This window comes from Hypanus sabinus, chromosome 4, assembly GCF_030144855.1.
Source record: "Hypanus sabinus isolate sHypSab1 chromosome 4, sHypSab1.hap1, whole genome shotgun sequence".
Lineage (NCBI taxonomy): Eukaryota > Metazoa > Chordata > Chondrichthyes > Myliobatiformes > Dasyatidae > Hypanus > Hypanus sabinus.
In genome coordinates, this window is record NC_082709.1 from 129,151,358 (window position 1) to 129,175,230 (window position 23,873).

Sequence of the window (23,873 nt, forward strand, 5' to 3'; positions counted from 1 at the left end):
TTTTTCTTAGGAGACCTGAAAATTCTGGGTGTAACTGAATTATTGGACTTTTCTTTTCAGGGATCTAGCCATACCCCAAAGTACACAATATTGTGGTTATATTGCACATTATATGTGCAAGGAGCAAGGTAAATGAGGCTCCCCTTCACACTGAGATTTCCAGTGGGGGGGGGGGGTGACAGGGTATGTCCAATGAAATTGAGATGTCACCTTGTTTTCTGAGGTATTGTGGTTGCTCCCTGCAGTTGGCCAGCATATCGCATGATGGGGGAACTGGACCTGAGCCATTCCAGCTGAATGAAAGAGAGAATGTGTGGTTCTCTCCATGATCCATATACTGAGGACTGTGCGAGGACTGTAATTAAACTAATAAATATTTCTTTGATCTAAATTGTGGTTAAAATAAACAATGCAAATGCCTTCTCAATTCCTGAAAATATGGCAAAGCCCAAAGAAAGAGGGATATTCACTCAGTAATCATTTAGAAATTCTGGGAATACTTCCATTGTTGAAATCATCAGCAATGTCTGAGAAGGAACCTGTGGGTGTGGGAAATGTAAAGCATATTTAATCCGTCTTGTCTGAGATTTAATCTTACTGGTACTCTCATTAAAAATCCAACCCAGCATGCTGCACAAATTAGTGTTTCCTTTTACTGTTCAAATTAATTGAACTGCTTTCTTGCTGATGAAGAAAGATCCCATGCTGGAAGAAAGAGAATAATTGTGTTGCTGAATTTATTAATGTCCATTACTGTAGTGAAGCTTCAAAAACAAATGTGCATGACCTTCAGTGTCAGAGCTTCCCAGTCATCTAAATTGCAATCTGTAGGCATGCATATTTCCTCTGATCATGCAATATTTTGTGTTTGATGTTTATGTAATTACACTGAAATTAATTTGTTATCAACAGATTTACAATTCTTCTTAATGTTATCTTTAGAGCTGAAATCCATGAAACAGTTGATTTTCTTCTGCCTCACTGTAATTTTAATGAGCCTTCTTAGTGGCAGTGCCCAGTTTAGTGCTACAGCTTCTGATGCTTTTCATGGGTCAGGCTCCTGGCTCCACTAAAAGGAAATAAAAAAACTCATTTCAAATTCAAGAATTTTCAATCCTGCAAAACCTTAAAGTAATGCCATGTTGTAATATTGGCACCAAGACGCTCCTGTGTGCACTGTAGCTTTGGTACAGTGATGTGTAGCTTGAGGGAACTGGTTAATTCCAACTTGCTCCCTTTCTGTAGATGCCAGGGTGAAACAGATACAGGGAAATGATAAAGAAATGCATTTAATTTATTTTAAATTAAAGACATATTCAGAATTTTCAAGTGATGCAAGGAGATGCGGTGTTACCATATTCTTCAGCAGTAGAGAATGAGGAGATGTTAATGCAGGGTTTAAATCTCTTGTATTTAGATGAGGAACGAAAAAGAAGGTTATTTTCTCAGAGAACTGCAAAGCTGCAGAATTCATTTCCATATTTTTATAGCTCATTATGGTTTCTCAGCATTATTTATATAGTATTTGCTCAATTTGTCTTGTTTTGCACATTGGTTGTTTGTCAATCTTTATGCATAGTTTTTCATAAATTTTGTTGTATTTCTTTACTTTCTTGTAAGTGCCTGGATAGGTACTGTGATGATGAATTTACTTTGACTTAGTATTCTTTTATCATTTGCAAACAAGGGTTAAAGAGGAAATGGCAGAATATTAAAATAAACTGATTTGTTTTTTGAGGTCAGTATCTCTCAGCACATTATCGAGTTCACAACGTCTGGACAATTTCAGTTTGGTTTAGGCATCGGGGTACAAAGGTAGTAAAGTTGCTAAATTAGTAGCCAGTAATCCAACAGCTGAGCAAAGAATCTGGAGACCTGAGTACAGATCACACCAATAATCCTTCATGGTAGCATAGTGGTTAACGCAAAGCTACGATAAATCAGGGCGTTCCAGAGTTTGGAGTTCAGTTCCAGTGCTGTTCTGCAAGATGTCTCTGTACATCCTCCTCATGGAGTGTGTGGGCTTTCACTGGGTTTTCATGTTCCCTGCCACATTCCAAAAAAGTATCAGTTGTGAGCAAGCCTTCTTTATATTAGGTTATTAATATTGGCTCAGTTATTTTAAGTCTATGTATTAGTGTGTTTGTTAGTTACAATTTATATTTAGACCACTGGTTTTGTTGTGGCATTGCATGTTAAATACGATTTATATTTACAGTGAGGTTGAGGAGAGAGCAGGAATTTTGCAGAAGTAAGGTCTTTCATTGTACTCTGCCTGAGTAAGTAGTAAGTCATTCAAATGTCTTTTCAAGCTATTCAGAAACTTTGATCATTGGGAAGATTGAAGAGCTCGGGTCAAGATTGCAGTACCAGAGGGACATTAGGAACTGCTGTGTATTTGGCTTTTCTGAAAAATGGCTCACACCTATTATTTTGGATGCAACACTGCAGCCTGATGGCTTCACCATTCTCTACAAATATAGGATGGCCTCAGTCTATTAAAGGTCGAGGAGATAGAGCATGCTTTATTATTAACTCATCATGATGCAGAAACGTGGCATTTCTATCTCCGTCCTACTCGCCCGAACTGGACCATCTTGCACATCCATTTTATCTGTCGAGGCAGTTTTCCTCCATCATCCTGGTAGTGCTGTACATTTCACCTCAGGCCAACATCAGACAGACTCTGGAGGAGCTGAGCACCATAATCAGCAGTAACAAAACAGTGCAGTCTGATGCCTTCCTTATCATTGTAAGGGATTTCAAACAGGGCAACTTGACGAAGTCTCTGAACATGAACCACCAGCATGTTATCTGTCGAACCTGAGGAGCCAAAACACTTCAAAGGTTTCAAAGGTACATTTAATGTCAGAGAAATGTATACAGTATACATCCTGAAATTCTATTTTTCCTTGCAACCATCCATGAAAACAAAGGAATGCCCCAAAAAATGAATGACAGTTAAATGTTAGAACACAGCCAGAGATCTTCCTTCTCCCATGACACACTGATTTCCTGCAGAAGCACCCTCAAGTCCACCCACCTCCAGAGTCACGAAATCCCAAAACTCCAAAAGTGAACCAATCTTCTAGGCCACGTCTTTGATATATTGAATAACAGCCAGTCGTGAGACCCCAAGAGCAGGTCCCATTCCTGCAAAGAACAGTTGTCAGCGTGTAACTCCAGATCAGGGTCTTCAAAAGAACCCTGAAAGGGAAAAATAGAGATATTAAACATAGAAATAGAGCTGTTTCCAAAGATGCAAGTGAAGGAGTCACCGTTAGGCGCCATTGTCTCTCCTAAGCTCCACACTTCACTTGACCACTGTGATACCACCATCAAGAATGCTTACAGTGCCATCCTCTGTCCACACTGTGGAAAGTCCGATCACCTGACTCTGCTTCTACCCCTGGCCTATAGGCAGGAACTAAAGACTGCAGCACCAATTTTGAAGACCGAGAAATTATGCTCAAGGAAGGCAGGGGATTGATTGCAAGACTGGTTTGAGTCGGTGGGACTGGACAATATTCAGGGATTCATATTCAAATTTGAACAGATATGCCACAGTTGTCACCAACTTTTTCAAGACTTATGTAGACAAGTGGGTGCCTTCGAGAACATACCAAACCTACCCAAACCAAAAGCTCTGGATGAATCAGGAATGTTGCAGTCTGCTGAGGACCAGATCTGTGGCATTCGAGACCAATGATCCAGAACCATGCAAGACATCTGGAGTTGGTGCAAAAAGGTGGTGTGCAGTGTAAGTGACTGTCCTGGATGTTTCTTTTGCAATCTCACAATGCTATTGGATATTGAGTGCCACAGGCCTGTTTCCGTTGTTTGGCAGCGAGACAGGAGGCGAGGCAGCAATGCCAACTTTTGCGGTAGCAAGGACAGACCTCAAGCCACAGGCTTGCCTGCTGCTGCAGTCCAGGTGAGGGACACAGGAGGCAGTGTAGCATGGCATCTGTACTCAGTTGGGGTGGCCTCTCCTGTTGGTGTTGCCCTCCAGTGTGGGAGTGGTGGAATTACAAGCTTGTCTGCCAGAAACCATCAATTTGCGGGACTTCTCGCTCAGGGTGATGGATTAAAAATATGTTTTCTTGCATGACTATATTCTTTTTTTCTCTCTCTCTGTCTTTCTATTTTGAATGCATGTATATGTTTTTGCAACTTTGTCCCAGAAGAACACTGTCTCATTCTGCTGTACCCATGTATGGTTATAATGATAATTACACTTGATTTGATTTGATTAATTTTTAAAATATATTACCTATTGTAATTTATAGTTTTTAAACAATTATTATGTATTGCAATGACCTGCTGCTGCAAAATAATGAATTTCATGATGTATGCCAATAATATTAAATCTGATTCTGAGATGGTAATGGAAAACCATAAACAGAAAATACACTCATTCTCGACACTTGTTGATATGCTTATTGAGTCATAAAAAGATTGAGCATGGAATCTGCCAGTCAAGTTCACATTGACAATCACCCTCTCATTTATATGAATATTACTGCAATGGTACTGTATTGGTTTGTTGACCGCAAAGTTCTGAACTCAAATAACAATCTTAAGCCTTTTCCGATATGGATAGCGATGGGTACCTTCACTAAAGGGAGGTTATACTGTAGCCACCAAATCTTCAAAGGCTAGACTGCTTCCCTCTTTATCCTACACGGCAAGTTTTGCTGCCAGTATCCATTACTTCAGTGGTGCGTTCTCCCTCTGTATCAAGTAGGAGATACTTCCATCTAACAAAGTAGATTAAACAAAGTCCTTTTATTTTTGGTGATGCAAATTTAAACTCAGACAAAATTCTTAAAAGATGTTTAAAACTCACAAAGTTTTTCTATCTTATAAAAGATTTCCAAATTACAAACAATTTCTAAAACATAAAGGAATTCCAAAACACGGGTACAATTTCTTTAAGCTAAAAATAACTACCAACGATTTGTAGACAAATAAATCATCCATCACAGAAATCAAAGGCAGAGAATTGGATTCTAGTCACCCTGTCTTTCTGTCATTCTCTTTCCTGTTCTTTGACCATTCTAACAATTCTGACTGAACTCTAACATTTATACTGTCTATTTTTGCCACACAAGTGATACTTTTTCAGATGCCATTTCACACAGCAGGTCTAAAAGCTGAGGAGAGAGTTCACCGATCCCCAAAATTAATGCTATGAAGCTGACTCTCCGAGTACACAAACCTTCCAATGATTAATAGATCAGCTATTTGATGTGCTAGGTGTAAGTACTAACCTGGTCTGGAAGCTTCTTTAAACCAAATAACTTAATCAGTGTTATCTGGTTTGAAACAGGCCAATAAACATAACCCCATTGTTTTACGCTGCACCCAGTTCTGTGCTGTGGGCCAGCGGTCCATGATCTATGGACAGTGCTGTTTGTTTGCAAAGCCATACTTTTAACTTCAAATAAGTTATTGCTTGCCATTTACATTAAGAACTGAAGACTAGCTCACATTTGTGACAAGAAGCTGAGCAAAAATATTAGTTGGAAGTTTAATTTACCCAAAAATAACTCTTCAATCTCCAGAAATACCAGCTGCTGTGTGAGAAAGCTGAGCTTACCAAAAAACACACTTCCGTCCATGAAAGGGTTTGAGTTGACTTCAGAATGATAGATTGAAACTGAGTTGGTGCTGTGATGCAAACCGTACAGGTTCATGATGCTCCACTGTTTCTGATAATGATTAAGAACAGGAGAATTAAGATTGGAGTGGACCATTTGTTCATTCATTTCTGCCATTCCATTTAGTAAACTTCAGCCTTCATTCTTCAGCTGGGCCAGTGTTTATCTCTTGAATAAAAATGAAAGCACTGAACTTGTCTTAATCTTCCACTATTTATTGGCGAACCTGTGGGCCATAGTGATAATAAATATCTTTTGCCTGTCAAAAACTTTCATGCAAAATATCCACAGAAATTTAATACCATAAATTTAATCAAAGTTGAGTATATTGTCATCTGCAGTCACATCTATGCACAGGTACACTGAAAAACATATTTGCAGTGGCATCATAGACACATGATTTCATATAAGCAGCATTCACAAGAGAAATATAAACAATTTTTACAGAAAAGAGCACAATTAGAACAGAAAAAAATGACGTTCATTTTAAGTGATCAAAGTAATCTTCATGCTACTCAACTACATTGATCAGGGTTTTGTTGGTTGGTCACATACCAAATGGTTGAAGGGAAGTAGCTGTCTTGAACCTGATGGTGTGGGACTTCTGGATTTTGTACCTCCTGCCCAGTGGTAACTGCAAGAAGATGGTGTGTTGTGGATGATGAGGATCATCAAACAGGTGTTGCCTTCCTTAAGCAAATTGCTGTAGATACTACTGTTAGTAGGGACAGATGTTCCCATGTTGTATTGGGCAGAGTCTACTGCACTTTGCAGCTTCTTACATTCATGTACATTTGAACTGCAAAATGCAACGGCAGGGTAGTTCTTAAAGTACCCTGACTTATTGTACATCACCAGAATTTGTAAAAGTGATTGGGCACAAGCTGAATCTCCTAAATCACTTAAGAAAGTAATGATACTGGTACGCTTTCCTTATAGTTGCTTGTACATGCTGGGCCCAGTTCAGTCAACTGTTATGTTAATAGCCAGGAAATTAAAGCTGCTGACTCCAACACCAATTCCAATGTAGACTGCTACATGTTTGTCCTCCTACCCCTTCCTGAACTCTTCAATTTTGCTGACGTTGAGCATATGGTAAGCATATTGTCACTATATGATTAATGTTACCATACTTCTACTAAGATTACCAGTTTTCATGCTAAATCAGTGCAACCTAATGAAACTGAAGCCAAAAAGATTTCAAAATTGAGATTTGTCCGTTAATACTGGAGGGAGATGAAATCTACTTCAGGATAAAATTAATTGTTCATCTCAGTACGAGAGAATGTTTCTCGGAGGGAATATGTGAACTCCAAACAAACAGCATCCATGGTCAGCATTGAACCTGTGTCTCCATCGCTATGAGTCTGCAGCTCTACCAGCTGAGTGTCTGTGTAGCTGAGATGAGGATTTTCACGTGGAGTTGTGTATCTATGGAATATCTTGCCAGAAAAGGCTGTGGGTGCAGGGTTCTTGTATATATCTCAATTTGAGATATATTTCCAACCAGCAAGGAAAAAAATGGATTTGAGGAATGTGAGCTTATTCAAGAGTAGAGAAGGCTTGGAGTATGAAATGTCCACTCCTGTTCCATCTTTACCTGACCTTATAAAACATCACACAGCTGCTTTTCCCTTTTTTTGTTTACTTTTGTAATCTTAAATACCAAGATTGCACAATGTGTGATGTTTTCTCTGTGTTTTTACCAATTTTAATTAAAAATGAAGTACTCAAATCACCAGCAAATTGCAAGACGATCAATATGTTGCATTATCTGCATGACCCCCATAATCCCACTCTTTTTTTAAGTATGCACATTTTTCAAAATAATATTATCATCAAAGGTTTATTGGCAGTTTCTGCAACGAAAAGGTATTCATTGATTTTGTTTCATGGTTTGTTTACAGAAGTGAATCCGAGGTGGAGATAAATTGAGCGCATGGAAAAACACATTTTGTTCCAAAGCATAACAATCATGGTGCTTTGTTTCTTATTATTCATGACATTTAGGAATATAGTCCTTCAACTGATGCCAGTGGAAGTGCATTGGCAGTGTTTTCTCCATTGATTATCTTGATCTATTTACAGCCTAGCAATGGTACTGCTTCCGAAAAGCGTTTCAATCGTTGAACTTTTTCTTTTTCAAATATTATATGGATATTTTGTGTATCTTTGCTGAATATTATCTTTTTTCATCCATTCCAGTCAAACTGAATCCTTTGACCCTATTAATTTCTTTTCCAAACTCAGGATGTGAAAAGGCAATTGGAAAAGCTCTCAAGCCAAGTGGCATCTGTCCACAGCCAGAAACCTGCTGTTCTCCGGAGCGTCGCCTACCCAGATGTTAACCGTATTCAGGATGCAGTAGCTGAGCTTGATGATAAGTGGGAAGATGTGAACAAGATGTACACTGAACGTCAAAGGTAAATAACTACTTCAAAAAGACTTTAGTTCAATCTTTAAAGTTTTCCATCTTTGATACTAGTGCATTCTCTTTTGGGGAGGCAGGTTAGCATGTGGTTAACACAATGCTTTTTGTACCAGTGACACAGGTTCGGTTCCCACTGCTGCCAGTAAGCACTTTGAACTTTCTCCCCGTGACTGCAAGGGTTTCCTCCAGTACTCCCACAGTCCAAAACGTACTGGTTGGTACATTGATTGGTCATTGTAAATTGTCTCGTGGTTAAGCTGTCATCAAAATGGGGGATTGCTGGGTGTATGGCTCAAAGAGGCTATTCCATGCTGTATAAATAAATAAACGAGAGGAAGGAGTAAATGGTCATAGAGGTAGTACCGCTTTCAATTACATTGTGATTTACAGACACTTAATGTATTTTCCTGAAATCTTTATCTGTGCTATTTTAGTAGGTGAGAAAGGAAATTTAGATGACTGTTTAAGCATTCACACATCAGTATCCCACAGTGTAATCTCTAGGCTAATGAAGCTTAATTACTTCTAGGAGTGGACTGGCTGAGATACTCATGTGAAATTACTTTGAGCACAATTTTGGTGGAGGGTTAATGGCTGCACTGAAATAGCACACCAGGGAATTTTACTTGATTCCTTTGACCACAATTGTACTGGAGACAGCTGGGGAACCTCATGCCTTCAATACATTGGTGTTTTACTAAAACAAAAAATGATTTATGTCGTACAATTTAACAGCAGCAACCACTAACTCTTGGGTTCAAAGAAACCCAATAAGATTGTTAAGATTGCTTTCAGATAAAAGCTGGATCTCATCACAATACAGATGAAAGCAGGAAATTAATTAATTATCCTTACCTTTGGGCCAGAAACAAAAAAAATATAAGAAATGGCATATGAATTCCATCAAAAGCCAAGATGTTAGAATTACAGCAAATACTAATTATTTCAGAAACACTAATATTATTTGACCGTCAAAAAAGATGCATTGGATTGATGCCAAAGGAACATTTTGGTACAGTGAAATTTTTATGAAGTGTTTCTGTAAGGATTTATTTTATTACATGCAATGTACAAAGCTTGCACTGGCAGCATGTGGTTGAGACATGGCCAGCTTCAACTTTGAACCATGTAGACAAGTTGCACTCATAAACTGACAGTTTCACTTCATTTGTGAGTCATTGTTCAACTGTAATACACAGGCAGAGAGTTAGCTGTATGATATACAGCAATCTCAAGGGCATGCATTAGAAGCACACAAGACGAGTGATGGAAGTAGTGCATCACTTCAGCATCTTAGCCACTTCAGAACTCACAAAATTCAAGTGGATGCAAGTAACCCTTGATCCTGAAAATAGAGCAACTGTAGACATTTAAGGAGTGCCTTCTCTTTACCTCTTACAGTTGACTTACTATGAACATAACATATACTATCAGCAATAAGACTAGAATTTGACCTTTTTGAAGTGGATAAAATCATGAGAGAGCAGAGATAAGACGACTTTACATAGTCTTTTAGTTACCAGGAGAAGGGAATCACAAATTAGCAGAGAGGTTTAAACTGGGAGGAAGAAGATTTGGAAGAGACTTGAAGGGCAACTTCTTCATGTAAGTGGCGAGACAAACTTCCAGTGGGAGTGATGGAGGCAGGGACAATGACAACATTTGTAAAACTCTTGGATAGGTGTGTGGAAATGTTTTGAGAGACTGATAAGTTAGTGGGTTAATCCATGAGTAAGAGATTGATTTCCTCCATGACAGCAAAAAAAATTGGAGTTCTGACTTTTGTTTATTAAACAGTGACTTCTGGTGTAAAGTGTTTGTGAAGTTATGAGGTGAGTAAGGCAAATGGTATTTAGCATGACTGAACAACCAGCTGATGACACTCATTGTCTTGTTAGCTTTTGTGAGGTACTAGCGACCTATCCGAGGAATCATACAACAGAGAAAATATTGTCTCATCCACTATAATGATGACATGATCATTGTTTCATGTGGTATACCGAGGGTTTTTTTGTTTGTGAAACAGGAATTGTCAATCTCCATTTTCTTCAAGCTAATGTAGAACTGGAAGGAACTTTTAGATAATTTGAATGGAGATTGCAATGTAATTGATATATCAGAAGATGTAGTTACATTGCTTGTGCTTGCTTTCACAGACAGCAATGTTACCTTGATCTGAGGAAATTACAATTGTACTGCTGCCAGCTCATCACAATTTAATATGTCATATATACAATTACACTCAAGCAGAATAATGTAATATCATAAAATATTTAAAGCTGTTATCATTCATTAATGATACTGCCTCCTTTGACATTTTAGAACATGCTAAAATAACTGATGTTTCTTTTCAAGTAGGTGCCACTGTTTCTCAATGAATGAAGGTCTGTGGGCTTTCGTATTCTAATAGAAACTCATTTGTTCTGGAAAGAGTTATGTAATTGTGAGGTTAGCTATTTTCCAATCTATTGCTTTTCGCCTTAGAAAAGACAAAATTCTCACTGAACAGAAAGATTATTGACAATAGTGAACTTGGGTCTCAAAATAAAAAACATGATAGAGTGAAATTCAGCCAACACACCATGAGTTTATTCTCTAAACACTCCAGCTGCCTGCTCGCAGGACATATTCAAGGATTTTTCTTTTTGCTCATTCATGGGAGGATCCTGAGAAATTTATTCAATGAAATCTTCATTAATGTGACACAACTCTTCATTCCTGAAGGAATAAGAAAGGACTGCACTCTCTGAATATTCAGCTTTTTCATCAATAACTGTTGGGAGAATAGAGCTTCCTTCATGAAAATGTTAATGTCCAAATGTTAAGGTAATTTTACGATTTTTCTGTGGGTATTTAAGACTGAGAAAAAAATTTTAGGAGTAAGTCCTGACTCATTACTGTAGCATCTGGAACTACATGATTGGTATTGTAGAATGCTTTTTCAACAAGGAGACAATGAGAATCATGCATTCATCAACTATTCGTCAATCACTCCTCTGGAATAACACTTGTGTGTCCTTACAGAAGTAATTATTTTCAGTGACAAACACGATGCATTGTATGGCAGTTAATCTTACAGCAGGCAGGTGTTGTCCTTAAATTGTGGTCACATTCAATATATGTCAATTCTTCATTGAGACTACAGATCTCAGATCTAGTTGCATATCCCCGCTTTCACTTCACAGCTTATTTGGGCCATTCCAATGAACATTTCATCAACAGCCCCACAGGCAGCTGTTCAGCTGCACTGATGCTCATATTGACTCCTCAACTGTAGTCTCCACATTTCCTTTCATGCAGTTGTATGAGTGGTGATGACTATCTTTTTTTCTTGTGAAAAACCTCCTGTACATCAACAGACAGTTGGCTCCCTCACTTTGAGTGTGCAGGAGGTGCCCACTCTCATCTACTGCTTTGTTTCTCCTTTGGAATTTTGATGTCCCATTTCAGCGAAGATTTTTCAGCATTAAGCAATTTTCTTAGTATGGCTGGAATGTTCCCTGGCTGGGTAAGCACACTCAGCACTGTAGTAACATAGAAAGAAAGAGGAGGTGCTGTTCCTGGCTAGATACATCCTCATCTGTATATTTGAAAGCTTGTAAACCATGTTTTCCTTTCATCTTCCTTGCAGACTTCAGAGTACATATTTAGGGTCACTCAAAACTAAACTGTAAAGTGACTAAAGCTGACACACACAAAATGCTGGAGGAACTCAGCAGGCCAGGCATCATCTGTTGGAAAGAGTAAACAGTTGACATTTTGGGACAAGGCCCTTCATCAGGTCTGTTTATGCTTTTCCATTGATGTTGAGTGACCTCCTGAGTTGCTACTGTGTGTTGCTTTGGATTTCCAGCATCGACAGATGTTGAGCTATAGACCTTTCCAAAGTAAAATCCAATCATGGACTTCTCATGTACCAAAGAACGACCAAAGAAATGATGGTAACGATTCGGTTATGCAGACCTTATTTTTGATATACAAAGTGAGATTCTGAACATCCATAATTTGTGACTTGCCAAACCAGAAACCAATTTATTCAGGGATGGATTCAAAATAGGTGAGAGCAGATTCAAGTGAGTTCATTGAAGTAGATGCGTTTTTTGAAAATGTGGATTAAATAATTTGATGGAAAAAATGTTTGAACCTCTGGGGTTCTTGTTCTAATTCAAAAATATGGCAAAGTCTCTTTGTTTCTAGATGTTGCATATAATGAAATTACTGTGTGTTCAGAAGAGAGAAATTCCTCACAATTCCAGTGTCTCAGGTTCAATCTGACATTGGGTGTTGTCTGTGGCAAGTTTGCACATCCTCCTGGTGACCGCATGAATTTCTTCCAGGTGCTCCAGTTTCTACCGCATCCCAGAGATGTGCAGGTTGATAGATTAATCAATCATTGTAAATTGCCTGGCGCGTGTAAGTGATTGGTAGATTCTGGGGAAAGTTGATGAGAATGTGGACTGTATTCATGGCCACCTTGCACCTGAGCATCACAGAATTGTTGTTGTCAGATGAGATTAGGGCTTAGACAACTTTTTCCTTTCATTGGTAACTTTTAGATCCTGAATCAGAGCCAGCTTGTTTCACTACCCTCATAGCTGTACCAAATTTTCCTTCTTTTTTGGAGTGTTGTGCCTCTGATTGTATTAAAATAACTGGAGATAATTTGAGTTTAATTAAATTTGTTATTCATTCTTGAAACTTAAACTTGTTTTGGGGGTATTTTATGGACTGATGCGGTTGTAAATTTTCCACTTTTGAAGCCCATGTGTAGCACTCTTAAAACAAAATGAATGAATTTTGCACGGTGGATACTTATTGTCATTGGAGAGTCTTTTTGGGGATAAAAGAAAGGCTGAGTTTCTATACAAGTCATTGAGGTATTTTATATTCAGTTTATTTGTGTTGAAACAGAAAACAAATCCAAGCCTGAATTACACAGCCTGGTTTCAGTGCCACTGTGATCCCACGGTACTATCTGAATTATACTGCATACTTTCTGACTTTTGCAGAACATAAACTACAAATACCTTGTAAAAAAGTATCTGATGAACCCTGCAAGCTTTATGTTTTTCCAATCATAAATGTTAGGATCTTCTGAATCAGAAACAGGTTTAATATCACCAGCATATGTAGTGAAATTTGTTAACTTTGCAGCAGCAGTATGATGCAGTACATGATAAATATCAAATAAAAGCTGTAATAGTTAAATTAAGAACAGTAGTGCAAAAAGAGAAACAAGGAAGTGAGATAGTGTTCATGGGCTAAAGGTCCATTTAGAAACTGGCTGGCAGAGGGGAAGAAGCTATTCCTGAAACACTCAGTGTGCACCTTCAAGCTTCTGTAGCTCCTTCCTGACAGTAACACTGAGAAGCAGGCATATCCTTGGTGGTGCAGGTCCATAATGATGGACGCTGCCTTTCTGAGGCACCAGTCATTAAAGATGTCTTTGATACTACAGTAGCTAGTACCCTTGATGCAGCTGACTAATTTTACCACTCTGTGCAGTTTACTTCAATCCTGTGCAGTAGCACCCAGCCCACCCCCAAGTAGACGATGATGCAGCCAGTCAGAATGCTCTCCACGGGACATCTGTAGTTTCGAGTATTTTCGGCGGCAAACAAAATCTCCTCAAACTCCTTATGAAATATAGCCGTTATCTTGCCTTCTTTATAGCTGCATTGATATATTGACACCAAGGAACTTGAAATTGCTCACTCTCTCCAATTCTGATCCCTCTATGAAGACTGGTTCACATTCCCCCGTCTTACCCTTTCTGAAGTCCATAATCTGCTCTTTGGACTTACTGATGTTGAATGTAAGGTTATTGCTGTAACATCACACAACTAGCTGGTATATCTTGCTCCTGTACGCCCTCTCGTCGATGTCTGAGATCCTGCCAACAAAAGTTGTATCATCAGTCAGCTTATAGATGACATTTGAACTATGCCTAGCCACACAGTCATGGGTATAGAGACAGTAGAGCAGTGGGCTAAGCTGAGGTGCACCAGTGTTGATTGTCAGCAAGGTGGAGATATTATTACCAATCCACACAGACTGTGGTCTTCTGGTTAGGAAGACGAGGATCCAATTGCAGAAGGAGGTACAGAGCCCCAAGTTTTGTAGCTTTTTGAGCAGGACTGTAGGAAATATGGTGTTAAACACTGAGCCATAGTCATTGAACCGCATCCTAACACAGACATTTGTATTTGGATATTTGAACAATATCATCCTTTTAATAACTATTTATTTTAGGTGCACAGAATCTCAAAATTTAATCATGTCTTATTCTGTCATTTTTCCATTACTGTTTTGGAGAATTTACTCAGAATGAATCACAACCCTGCAATGACACTGCAAATCAATTGTGGCATTTATTGAGGATAGGTTTACGTTTTTTGAATCTCTGACTGATGGGGACCTGCTGCGATGTGCATATTTTCTCATAGTGAAATTAAGATTTAAGCTGTGTATCAATTCAATGTTGTCTATCTTACAAACAGAAACCAACCTCTCTAATATGGAACAACTGAAGAAGTCGTTCAAATGGCTAAACTGTCCTAACAAAAAAATACTGGTCATTCAAAATCAATTCAAAGAATAACTGTCTATGACCAAGGCCTCACTGCCTTTCAGGATGACCAACCAATTTTAATTCTATTTTATTATGTTGGATTACAGGAATTCAGCAATGGTTTCTGCACTGGGTGAATCAATCAATCAATCAATCTCTCTCTCTCTCTCTCTCTCTCTCTCTCTCTCTCTCTCTCTCTCTCTCTCTCTCTCTCTCTCTCTCTCTCTCTCTCTCTCTCTCTCTCTCTCTCTCCCTCTCTCCCTCTCTCCCTCTCTCCCTCTCTCCCTCTCTCCCTCTCTCCCTCTCAATCCCTCTCTCCCTCTCAATCCCTCTCTCCCTCTCAATCCCTCTCTCCCTCTCAATCCCTCTCTCTCTCTCAATCCCTCTCTCTCTCTCTCTCTCTCTCTCTCTCTCTCTCAATCCCTCTCTTTCTCTCAATACGGGGGAGTGGAGAGTTTGTTGACAATTCTCAAGTTGGAGAAATCGGAAAATAAGCGACACGGCAGACTTTAACACCGCAATCAGCGAGTTGTTTCAAATTTTGTTTTGTCCACCTCCCCTCTTTGCTGTGTGACACCTCTCTGCCCTTTATTGGAGGGGGAGGGGGGAAGAGAGAGCCTGTGGCATGTCAAATTGTTGGGTGGATGGTTAGTTTTAGTTGCACTGCAGATCATGGTCTCTTTTGGCTTTGCTATTGCTTGCTTGGTGGGTGGTGGGGGCTGATGGTTTTTGCAGTAGGAAGTGGGAAGGGGAGGGTTGATGCTCTGCCGCTGCTTGTGTGTGGGAGGGGGGATCTTGGTGGTTCTAATGTTTTGCTGTCACTTATTCTTTGAGGTACCATTCTGTTTTAGTGGATATCTGTGAAGAGCAAGAATTTCAGTTTGTATATTGTAAGAGGTGTGATTGATAAGTTCATGGCCTAAGGTAGAAGGAGTCAATTTTAAAAAACATAGCACATTTATTTTTCAACATAGTCCCCTCCTACATTTACACACTTAGTCCAGCTGTTGTGGAGCATACAGATCCCTTCTTTGTAGAAGTGGTCCACAGCAGGGGTGATTGATAAGTTGGTCTCCTAAGGTAGAAGGAGATTATTTATACAGCTCTCGTTACATGCATGTGCAGTTCAATTCTTTGAGTGAAAATGCAGTAAGTTTGAAGTGAATATCTCATCTCCTTCTACCTTAGGCCACAAACTTATCAATCACCCCTACTGTGGACCACCTTTGGAGGTCCAAGACACCGACTTCTACAAAGAAAGGATCTGTATGCTCCACGACCGCTGGACTAAGTGTATAAATGTAGGAAAAATAAATATGCTAGCTTTTCTAAAATGGACTCTTTCTATCTTAGGCCATGAACTTATCAATCACTCCTCGTATACATTTTCTGAAATTAAATGGAAGTATTGAACTATTTTTTCCACCCATATTTCTTCGCCACTCCAAACTACTTATGTGTAAGTTTTGTACAGCCACTAATCTTGTATTTGCTTGTATAAAATCTTCTTTAAGTACTTCCCTGTTGAAGTCATCCCAATCTTCCGTGGTGCAAGTTTCCAATGTGTACGTATTTCTACTCCGATGAGAAGATCTGAACAAAACCAACTCATAGAAATTCTAAAGCGCCTTCACTGGCTGTCAAGTCAGCCAACTCCATCACGGGCATGTCCCTCCTCACTATTGAGGAAGCATTCGAGAAGGTAGCATCCATCCCTGAAGACCCTCATCATCTGGGACATGCCCTCTTCTTGTTCTACCATAGACGGATTGGCTGCTTGTACATTTTGCTGTATTAGAGGAAGGGGGTAGAGGCTTGGAAAGGGTACAGTAAACATTTACCAGGAAGTTGGCTGAATTAGGAGTTATGTGCTACAGGGAGAGGTTGGACAAATATGGATTGTTTTCTGTGGAGTGTTAGAGGCCATGGGGATACCTGACTGACATTATAGGATTATGAGAGGCATAAGTGAAGCAGTAGAGGCCAAGAGTAGACAGTCAGTATCCTTTACTCAGGGTTGAAATGTCTAATACATGCTTTTATAGTAAGTGCGTATGTTCAAAGGAAATGCGTGAGCAAGGCTTTAGTTTACATAGAGAGTGGTAGGTGCTTGGAATGTACTGTCAATGGTGATGTTTCCAGTAATGGGGGAGTCCAGGACAGAGGGCACACCTTCAGGATAGAAGGACCTCACTTTAGGACAGGGTAAGAAGAAATTTCTTTAGCTAGAGGATGGTTCATCTGTGAAAGTCAATTCTCCAGGTGGCTGTAGAGACCATTATTGGATATTTTTAAAGTGGGATGTACCATATTAGATCAAATGCATGAATTTGGTGATTGTGCAGTGAATCAATTGTGCTTTGTACGTGCAGGAGGCACTCTCTTTTAGGAACAGACAGGCGATTCTGTGACGTGAAAGAGGCACCCAGATGGTATGTTGCTTCCCAGTTGCCAGGGTCAGGGATGACTCAGGGTGGGTCCACAGCATTCTAAAGTGTGATGGTGAACAGCCATAGTCATTGAACATATTGGTACCAATGACATAGGTAAGAAAAGGTATTAGATCCTGAAGGGAGAATATATGGAGTTAGGTTGAAAGCTGAAAAGTAGGACCATTAGGGTAGTAATCTCTGGATGGCTGCCTGTGAGGGTAAGGCCAGGATGATTTGGCTGAGGAATTGGTGTAGGGGTGGGGATTCAGTTTTCTGGGTCATTGTGGTCTCTTCTGGGGAAGGTATAGCCTACACAAAATGGACGTGTTACTGATGAACTCATAGGACAACAATATCCTTGTAGGCAGATTTGCTTGAGCTGATGGGGAGGATAAAACTAATTCCACGGGTGGGGGGAGGGGGGAATCCAAAGAATAGGGCTGAGGATGGAGCAGATGATATAACAATAGATTAAGTGTGTGGTTAGAATGCAAGGAAGGACAGGCAGATGATAGGGCAAAATTGCAGTCAGTAGGATAAACTGAAGTGTAACATGGGGCAAAATCGAAAAAGGCGATGAAAGTAGGACTGAAGGTGTTATATTTGAATGTACGCAGTTGATGTTATATTTGAATATTCAGCCCTTTCACTTTTAAACCTGACACATAAACATCAGAAGAAACTGTCTCCCATTCATTGCAATCTCCTGTTTAGTAGACAAGTCCCGATGGGTTGCACAGAATAAGATGATTTTGTAGCGCAGTTAGAGATGGTGAGGTATGATGTTGTGGGCATTACTGAGTTGTGGCTGAAGGAAGGTCATAGTTCGGAATTAACATCCATTGTATAGAATATATGTTGTATCGAAAAAGCAGGCAGGTAGGCAGAGGGGCTGTGGTGGCTCATTTGGTTAAGAAATGAAATCAAATCCTTAGAAAGTGGTGACATCAGAAAATGTTGAATCCTTGTGGGTTGAGTTAAGAAATTGCAAGGCTAAAAAAGATACTTACAGGAGCTATATACATTGGTAAGACCACATTTGAAGTATTGTGGGCAGTTGACATTGAGAAGGTCCAGTGGGGGTTCATGAGCATGATTCTGGGAATGAAGGGTTAACGGATGAGGAGCATTAGAGGGTCTGGGCCTGTAATCGCTGGAGTTTAGAAGTATGAGGGGAGATCTCATTGAGACCTATCAAATATTGAAAGGCCTGGATAGAGCTGATGTGGTGAAGATGTTCCTTATAGTGGGGAGTCTAGGACCAGAGGGCACATCCTTAGAATAGAGTGACGTCCATTTAGATCAGAGATGAGGAGGAATTTCTTTCGCCAGAGGGTGATGAATCTGTGGAATTCACTGCTGTGGAGTCCAAGTCAATGGGTATATTTAAAGCAGAGATTGAGAGGATTTTGATTAGTCAGGCAAAAAAGGTTGCAAGAAAAAGCAGGCTTGAGAGGGATAGTAGATTAGCCATGATGGAATGGTAGAGCAGACTCATTGGACTGAATGGCCTAATTCTGCTTCTATGTCATACGGTCTTATGAGCTTAAGCAACAAAGCCATTGGTTCTGACAGGATTCCAGCAAAGATCCTTAAAGAAGGTGAACCAGCACTCCTGCACCACATAAATGCCTTGCTCCTGAATGACTGGGAAAAGGATCAACTGCCTCAGAGTTTGAGGATGCTCTAATAGTGACCATATTCAAGAAGGGAGCCAAGGCAGATTGTGACCATTGCAGAGGCATCTTTTTCCTGTCAACAACAGGCAAAGTGCTTGCACTTATCCTTGTCAACTGATTCCTTCTGCTATCTTAAGAAGTATTCTCTGAATCACAGCATGGTTTCTACCCATCTAGAAGGAGCAGACATGATTATCACGGCAAGCCAGTTACAGGAAAAATGCTATGAACAAAGGAGCCCTTTGCATTTGGTTTTCATAGATTTGACGAGGGCATTTTATACAGTATACTATCATGCTCTCTTATGTATACTATCAAGGCATGGCTGTCCTGACAAATATTTATGAATTCTGAGGCTAGTGCATGATGGCATGTCAGCCACAGGACTCAGTGAAGGTAGCACTTAATTAGAACCTTCACTGTGAAGACAGGAATCAAACAGGACTGTATCATTGCACCTATCATATATGCCATCCTTCCTTGGCCAAGACCTGCCACAGGGAATGCCAATCAAGTTTAGAGTGGACAACAGGCTTTTTAACCTCAAGCAGTTCATGGCCAGCACCACCACTATCATGGAGCTTCAGTATGCAGATGGAAACACCATCCCAGCACACTCTGTAGAAGAATTCTAATACATCCTGAATGCCTTAGCCAGGGCATATAGAGCGCTGGGTCTTGTTTTAAATATAAACAAAGACACAGGACCTACATCAGCTACTGCCCAATAGGCCCTCTGTAAAACTTGACAATGTTGCTCTTGAAAATACAGACCTCGGCAGCATTTTGTCCTCAAAAGCAGACATCGACTCAGAGATGAACCACTGACTGCATAGTACCAGTTAAGCCTTTGTAAGATAAAGGAAATGAGTCTTTAATGAACCGCAACCTACAGGTTCAAACAAAACTTTTGGTCTATAGAGCAGTTGTTGTATGGAGCTGAATCATGGACCACCTACAGTAGACATCTGAAAGCCCTGGATCAATGCCACCAAAGAACCTTATGAAAGACTTTAAGGATCAGCTGGAAGGACGGATGCACTGGTGTATGTATGGGAGGAGGCCAGCATGAACAACGTTTCCACCGTGATAAAACTACAGCAACTCCAATGTCATTCAGATGCCTAACACACTTCTCTCCAAACAACCACTATCCACAGCCACCACTTCACTAGAATATGTGGGTCCCTGATTAGTCTTAATAGCCACCTGAGGAGCAACCAACAGACAACCCCTTAGGAGAGCAGCTTTCTTGAGTCAAGTGATCACACTATGCTAATATGATCTTGGTTATATTCATAGTCATGTTGGTAAGCAAATTATCCTTATACCAGATTCCAAAATTACGGCCGCTGAACTTGGTTGTTGCAGCTACACTGGGGAGAGCATGAATGTGCATAATGTCTTTATGGCAGAAGTGTATCACCAGGGCGACCTGTTTTAATTGCCCGTAACATGTGGTCCAGGATGGCCAATGGCCTAATTTGCCGGGCAGAGAATGGATTAAAAAGAAGCCAACGATGGTGTGCTACATCAGCCATATTGGGAGCAACCACGCATTGAATTCTTGATTGCAAAAGCTCCAATGGGTGGTCAATATCATGGTCTGGTGGCTAAATTCAAGTTTAAGGAGAACTGCCAGCTGAAGTTTTACAAGCCCCACCCAGTGCCAATGCAATGAGACCAAAGGCAAAAGCAGAATTGGATTATTATGCAAGTGTGTCGCAAGGTCAACAGTGCTCAGACTAGTTCTGAAACATGTCTACAATCAGGTCATGCTGGATGAAGGCTCGGTGGGTTACGACAATCAACACAGACAGAGTCCTTTTTATGATAGAGATGTCTGCCTTATTGATAACTTGGTTAAATAAATCCCGCAGTTTGTACCTACGTTGATGATATTTTAGTAACTGAGACATTAGAGGTTCATCACCTTGTGATATTGAACAAAATACTGTCCAAGTCAGATGAGGCTGGCTTTGCTTTAAAAACAGAAGAAATGCATGTTATTGGCCAACTCATCATTACCTGGGCTTCAAAATTGACAAAATTCATCTCCTTTCACAGGAAGGCAGTGATAAGGAAGCTGCCTCCTTCCCCCCTGCAGCAGTCTATAAATTCAAATGACTGCCACTAAGTGGTATAGACATTTCATTACTTTTCTCAGTTGACCTCACTTATTCCCTTCCTCTGCAGTTCCCATCTAAAGGAAGGAAGGAGCTACTGTGTCAGATTGATTATGCGAATATGGCAACTGCGCGTGTGGCTGATAGATCATGTCATGAATCAGTCGATGTTTTGGTCCTTTATTTTGGTGCCTCCCCCCTTCCTTCTCAGTCTTGATGAAGGGTCTCAGCCTGAAACACCAACTGTTTGTTCATTTCCATAGATGCTGCCGGACCTGCTGAGTTCTTACAACATTTTGTGTTCTGCTGCACTAGTGTTCTTTTTCATAAAACTGAATTTTCACCACTAAATCATTGCCTGTGTGGTGTTCCCTGTGCCAAACAGATGGCTGCACCTCAGTAAGATTTCCTCTTCATCTTGAGGAAAAGCCTTGCCACATACCAAATCAAAATACAACTGCAGGTATTGCTTTGGGAGTTGAGCATCTGTAAAATGTTTATTTACCTTCATCTGGAAATGTACATCCAGTTCTCCAGTCTTCTTTCACTATACAAAAGCTGACTCCAGAAGTCCAGCACTGTGGGGCTTCCCTCACCACAGGCACTGCAGCAGGCTTTCACTGCAGCCAATGACAGAGTTGATCGGAAATGCTAATATCTAACCACTGGTGAAACCTGACTCACTGGACTGGGGTTCCTACCCTATTGATCACCTGTATTCTCATCAGTGTTAATCATGAAAATCAGAAGCAAATGAATGCACATCAGACTGTTTGATACATCCTGTCAATAGTCACTACCATAAAATGAAATCTGTTGGCTAATCACCAGTGCATTTTCCCTGTATTTGCCTTCCATATGCCTTTTACTGATTTTCTGTGGTCTTCCCTTACTGCTTGCAGTTAACCTGGAGATAGTTGTTCAGTTGCATTAAAGGAAGTTAAGTATTTTTGTGAAAAGTGGCCATTCTAAGCCTTGATGACCAGACATTAGACTAGGCCTCTCTCCAGAAATTCTACTATTGTGGATTAAATGCCTGATAAGTCAGTTCAAAGAGACTGGTGCAATAGCGGTTGTGAGAGCATGGATGCTGTAAGCTCAAAACAGGACAACAGATTTTTTTTCTCCATGGAATCACTGGTACTCACACATCCTGTTAATTCACCTTGAGCAGTGGAATGAAAAGCCACAATATCAGCAGTCTCTTGGTTAATAACTAGCTGATTGTGCATCTTGCGGAACATGGCTACACTCTTCTGATAAGCCAAATTGTGTTGAGTTTCAGAAAGAAGAAAGGCACAGGGATGTGGTCATAGTCAGAAGAGAAGAGGATCCTGGTTAAACATTTCTTTTCAATGATCCTTTGAACCCTTCTGCCCATGACTGAGGTAGCCAAGCCCAGTCATCCTCTCCCGAGTGGAGCCAAATCTCTGGATGTTGTTAGCCCCTGTGCAGCTGGTGTCTGCAAACATCAGTTATTCTCCACCTTCTCCTGCAAAGAAAAAGACTCAAGTGAGTGTGTTGCATTAACTGTGTGATGTGGTTGAAAAATTGTAAATTTGTCTCAGGTGTGTCGTGTATGGGAGTCGTGATCAGTATGAGAATTTGTTTTGGAAATGGTCATTTGGGGAAGTGTTAATTGCCAGAGGCAGTGATGAAATGAGTGCTGGGGGTGGGGGATGCTGCACCCAGCAGTGTGTGAGAGTGATGGTGAATTAGTCAGTGTGTGTTTGTTGATCTGTTCCTGAAGCTTGATCATGTGTGACATCTAAAGGCTGATTTATACTTGTGCGCCACAACTGCGCTGTAGGTACCGCGTACCCTACCCATACCTATGCCATACCCTACGTTGTAGGGTGACGTGCACCTCCCTAAAAACTCACTCACGCATTGCGGCAATGCAGACCGCAACAACTGTGATTGGTCCGCTTGGTAGCATTGCATCTCCTCCTACGCATTTCCAGTTGCTTCTTCTCCGCTATGTCTGTACACCGATGCAAAATAGATGAACCAAATCATCAAATCTACCTGCCGACATGCGAAAATGTTTGAAATGCATTTCCTTGTCCATGCCTCTCACGAAGAAACTCAACACAGTGGCATAGAAACCCCACTGCCAACTAGCGTTTTGGCGCACACCAACACATGCTCGCTACGTAGAGCGACGCAGAAGTGAAAATCAACCTGTATGCACAAGTATAAATCAGCCTTAATGGGAGCACAGCTTCAAAGTAAGTTTTGTAGTCCCATTTTCAAGGCCTGTGATTGATGTAGCAGGGAGCAAACCCCAGTATCTGGCATGCTATTTCTCTCAATGGTACTCCCCAAGCTATTGACAGCATTTCAAGTGAGTTATCACTTCCGTTACTAGAAATTCCAGAAAGACATTAGTTTTCAGAGATTGCTTTTCAACAAATATATGGAACGCTTCTGTCTATTGCCATTTTGTTGGAGCTAATGTAAAAATAATTGTTTGGCATTGCTCAGGACCTTAAATCCTTGTCTGAATAACACACATAAAGAGTCTTGGTAATAAGATGTAGGAAGAGACACATTTCGACTACCCAACACTTCCACTACCCAACAATGCTATTTGAGTGACTGAAGTGGAAAACAACACCAAAGGCTGATTTCATGATTAGAGGCAGAATTATTATGATATTCACATATGACTTAACATGGATTTATATTTTTAAATCTAATTAATGTTTTCAAACATTACATTTTTGAATCAGGATTAGATTCTGTTGTGTATGTGCTGCACAGTTCCATTATAATTCACTAATGTTTCTTGCTTATTTGCTAGTTTTGTGTGCTGCAGTATTTTTACAAGTAATATAGTAGAAAGAATGTAGTATTAACTTGGAATGGATTAATGTCAAACCTAATTTTATCAGAGCAATCAATCTTGAGGTGAAATAGCAATTTGCAATGTGAATGAAAATGTTGGACGCCTTGATAAATCCCATCC

General features: G+C 40.2%; 1 protein-coding gene across 10 annotated transcripts in view; it reads left to right on the forward strand.

Annotated features, from left to right (window-relative positions):
* The window catches only part of dmd (dystrophin), a 1,939,431-nt gene that overhangs the window by 1,041,791 nt on the left and 873,767 nt on the right, over nucleotides 1-23,873 (forward strand). For all 10 annotated transcript variants that reach the window (XM_059968142.1, XM_059968139.1, XM_059968147.1 and 7 more), the window contains one exon: nucleotides 7,914-8,086. In XM_059968142.1, the coding sequence (XP_059824125.1) occupies nucleotides 7,914-8,086 (173 nt within the window). The remainder of the gene's footprint in view (nucleotides 1-7,913; nucleotides 8,087-23,873) is intronic.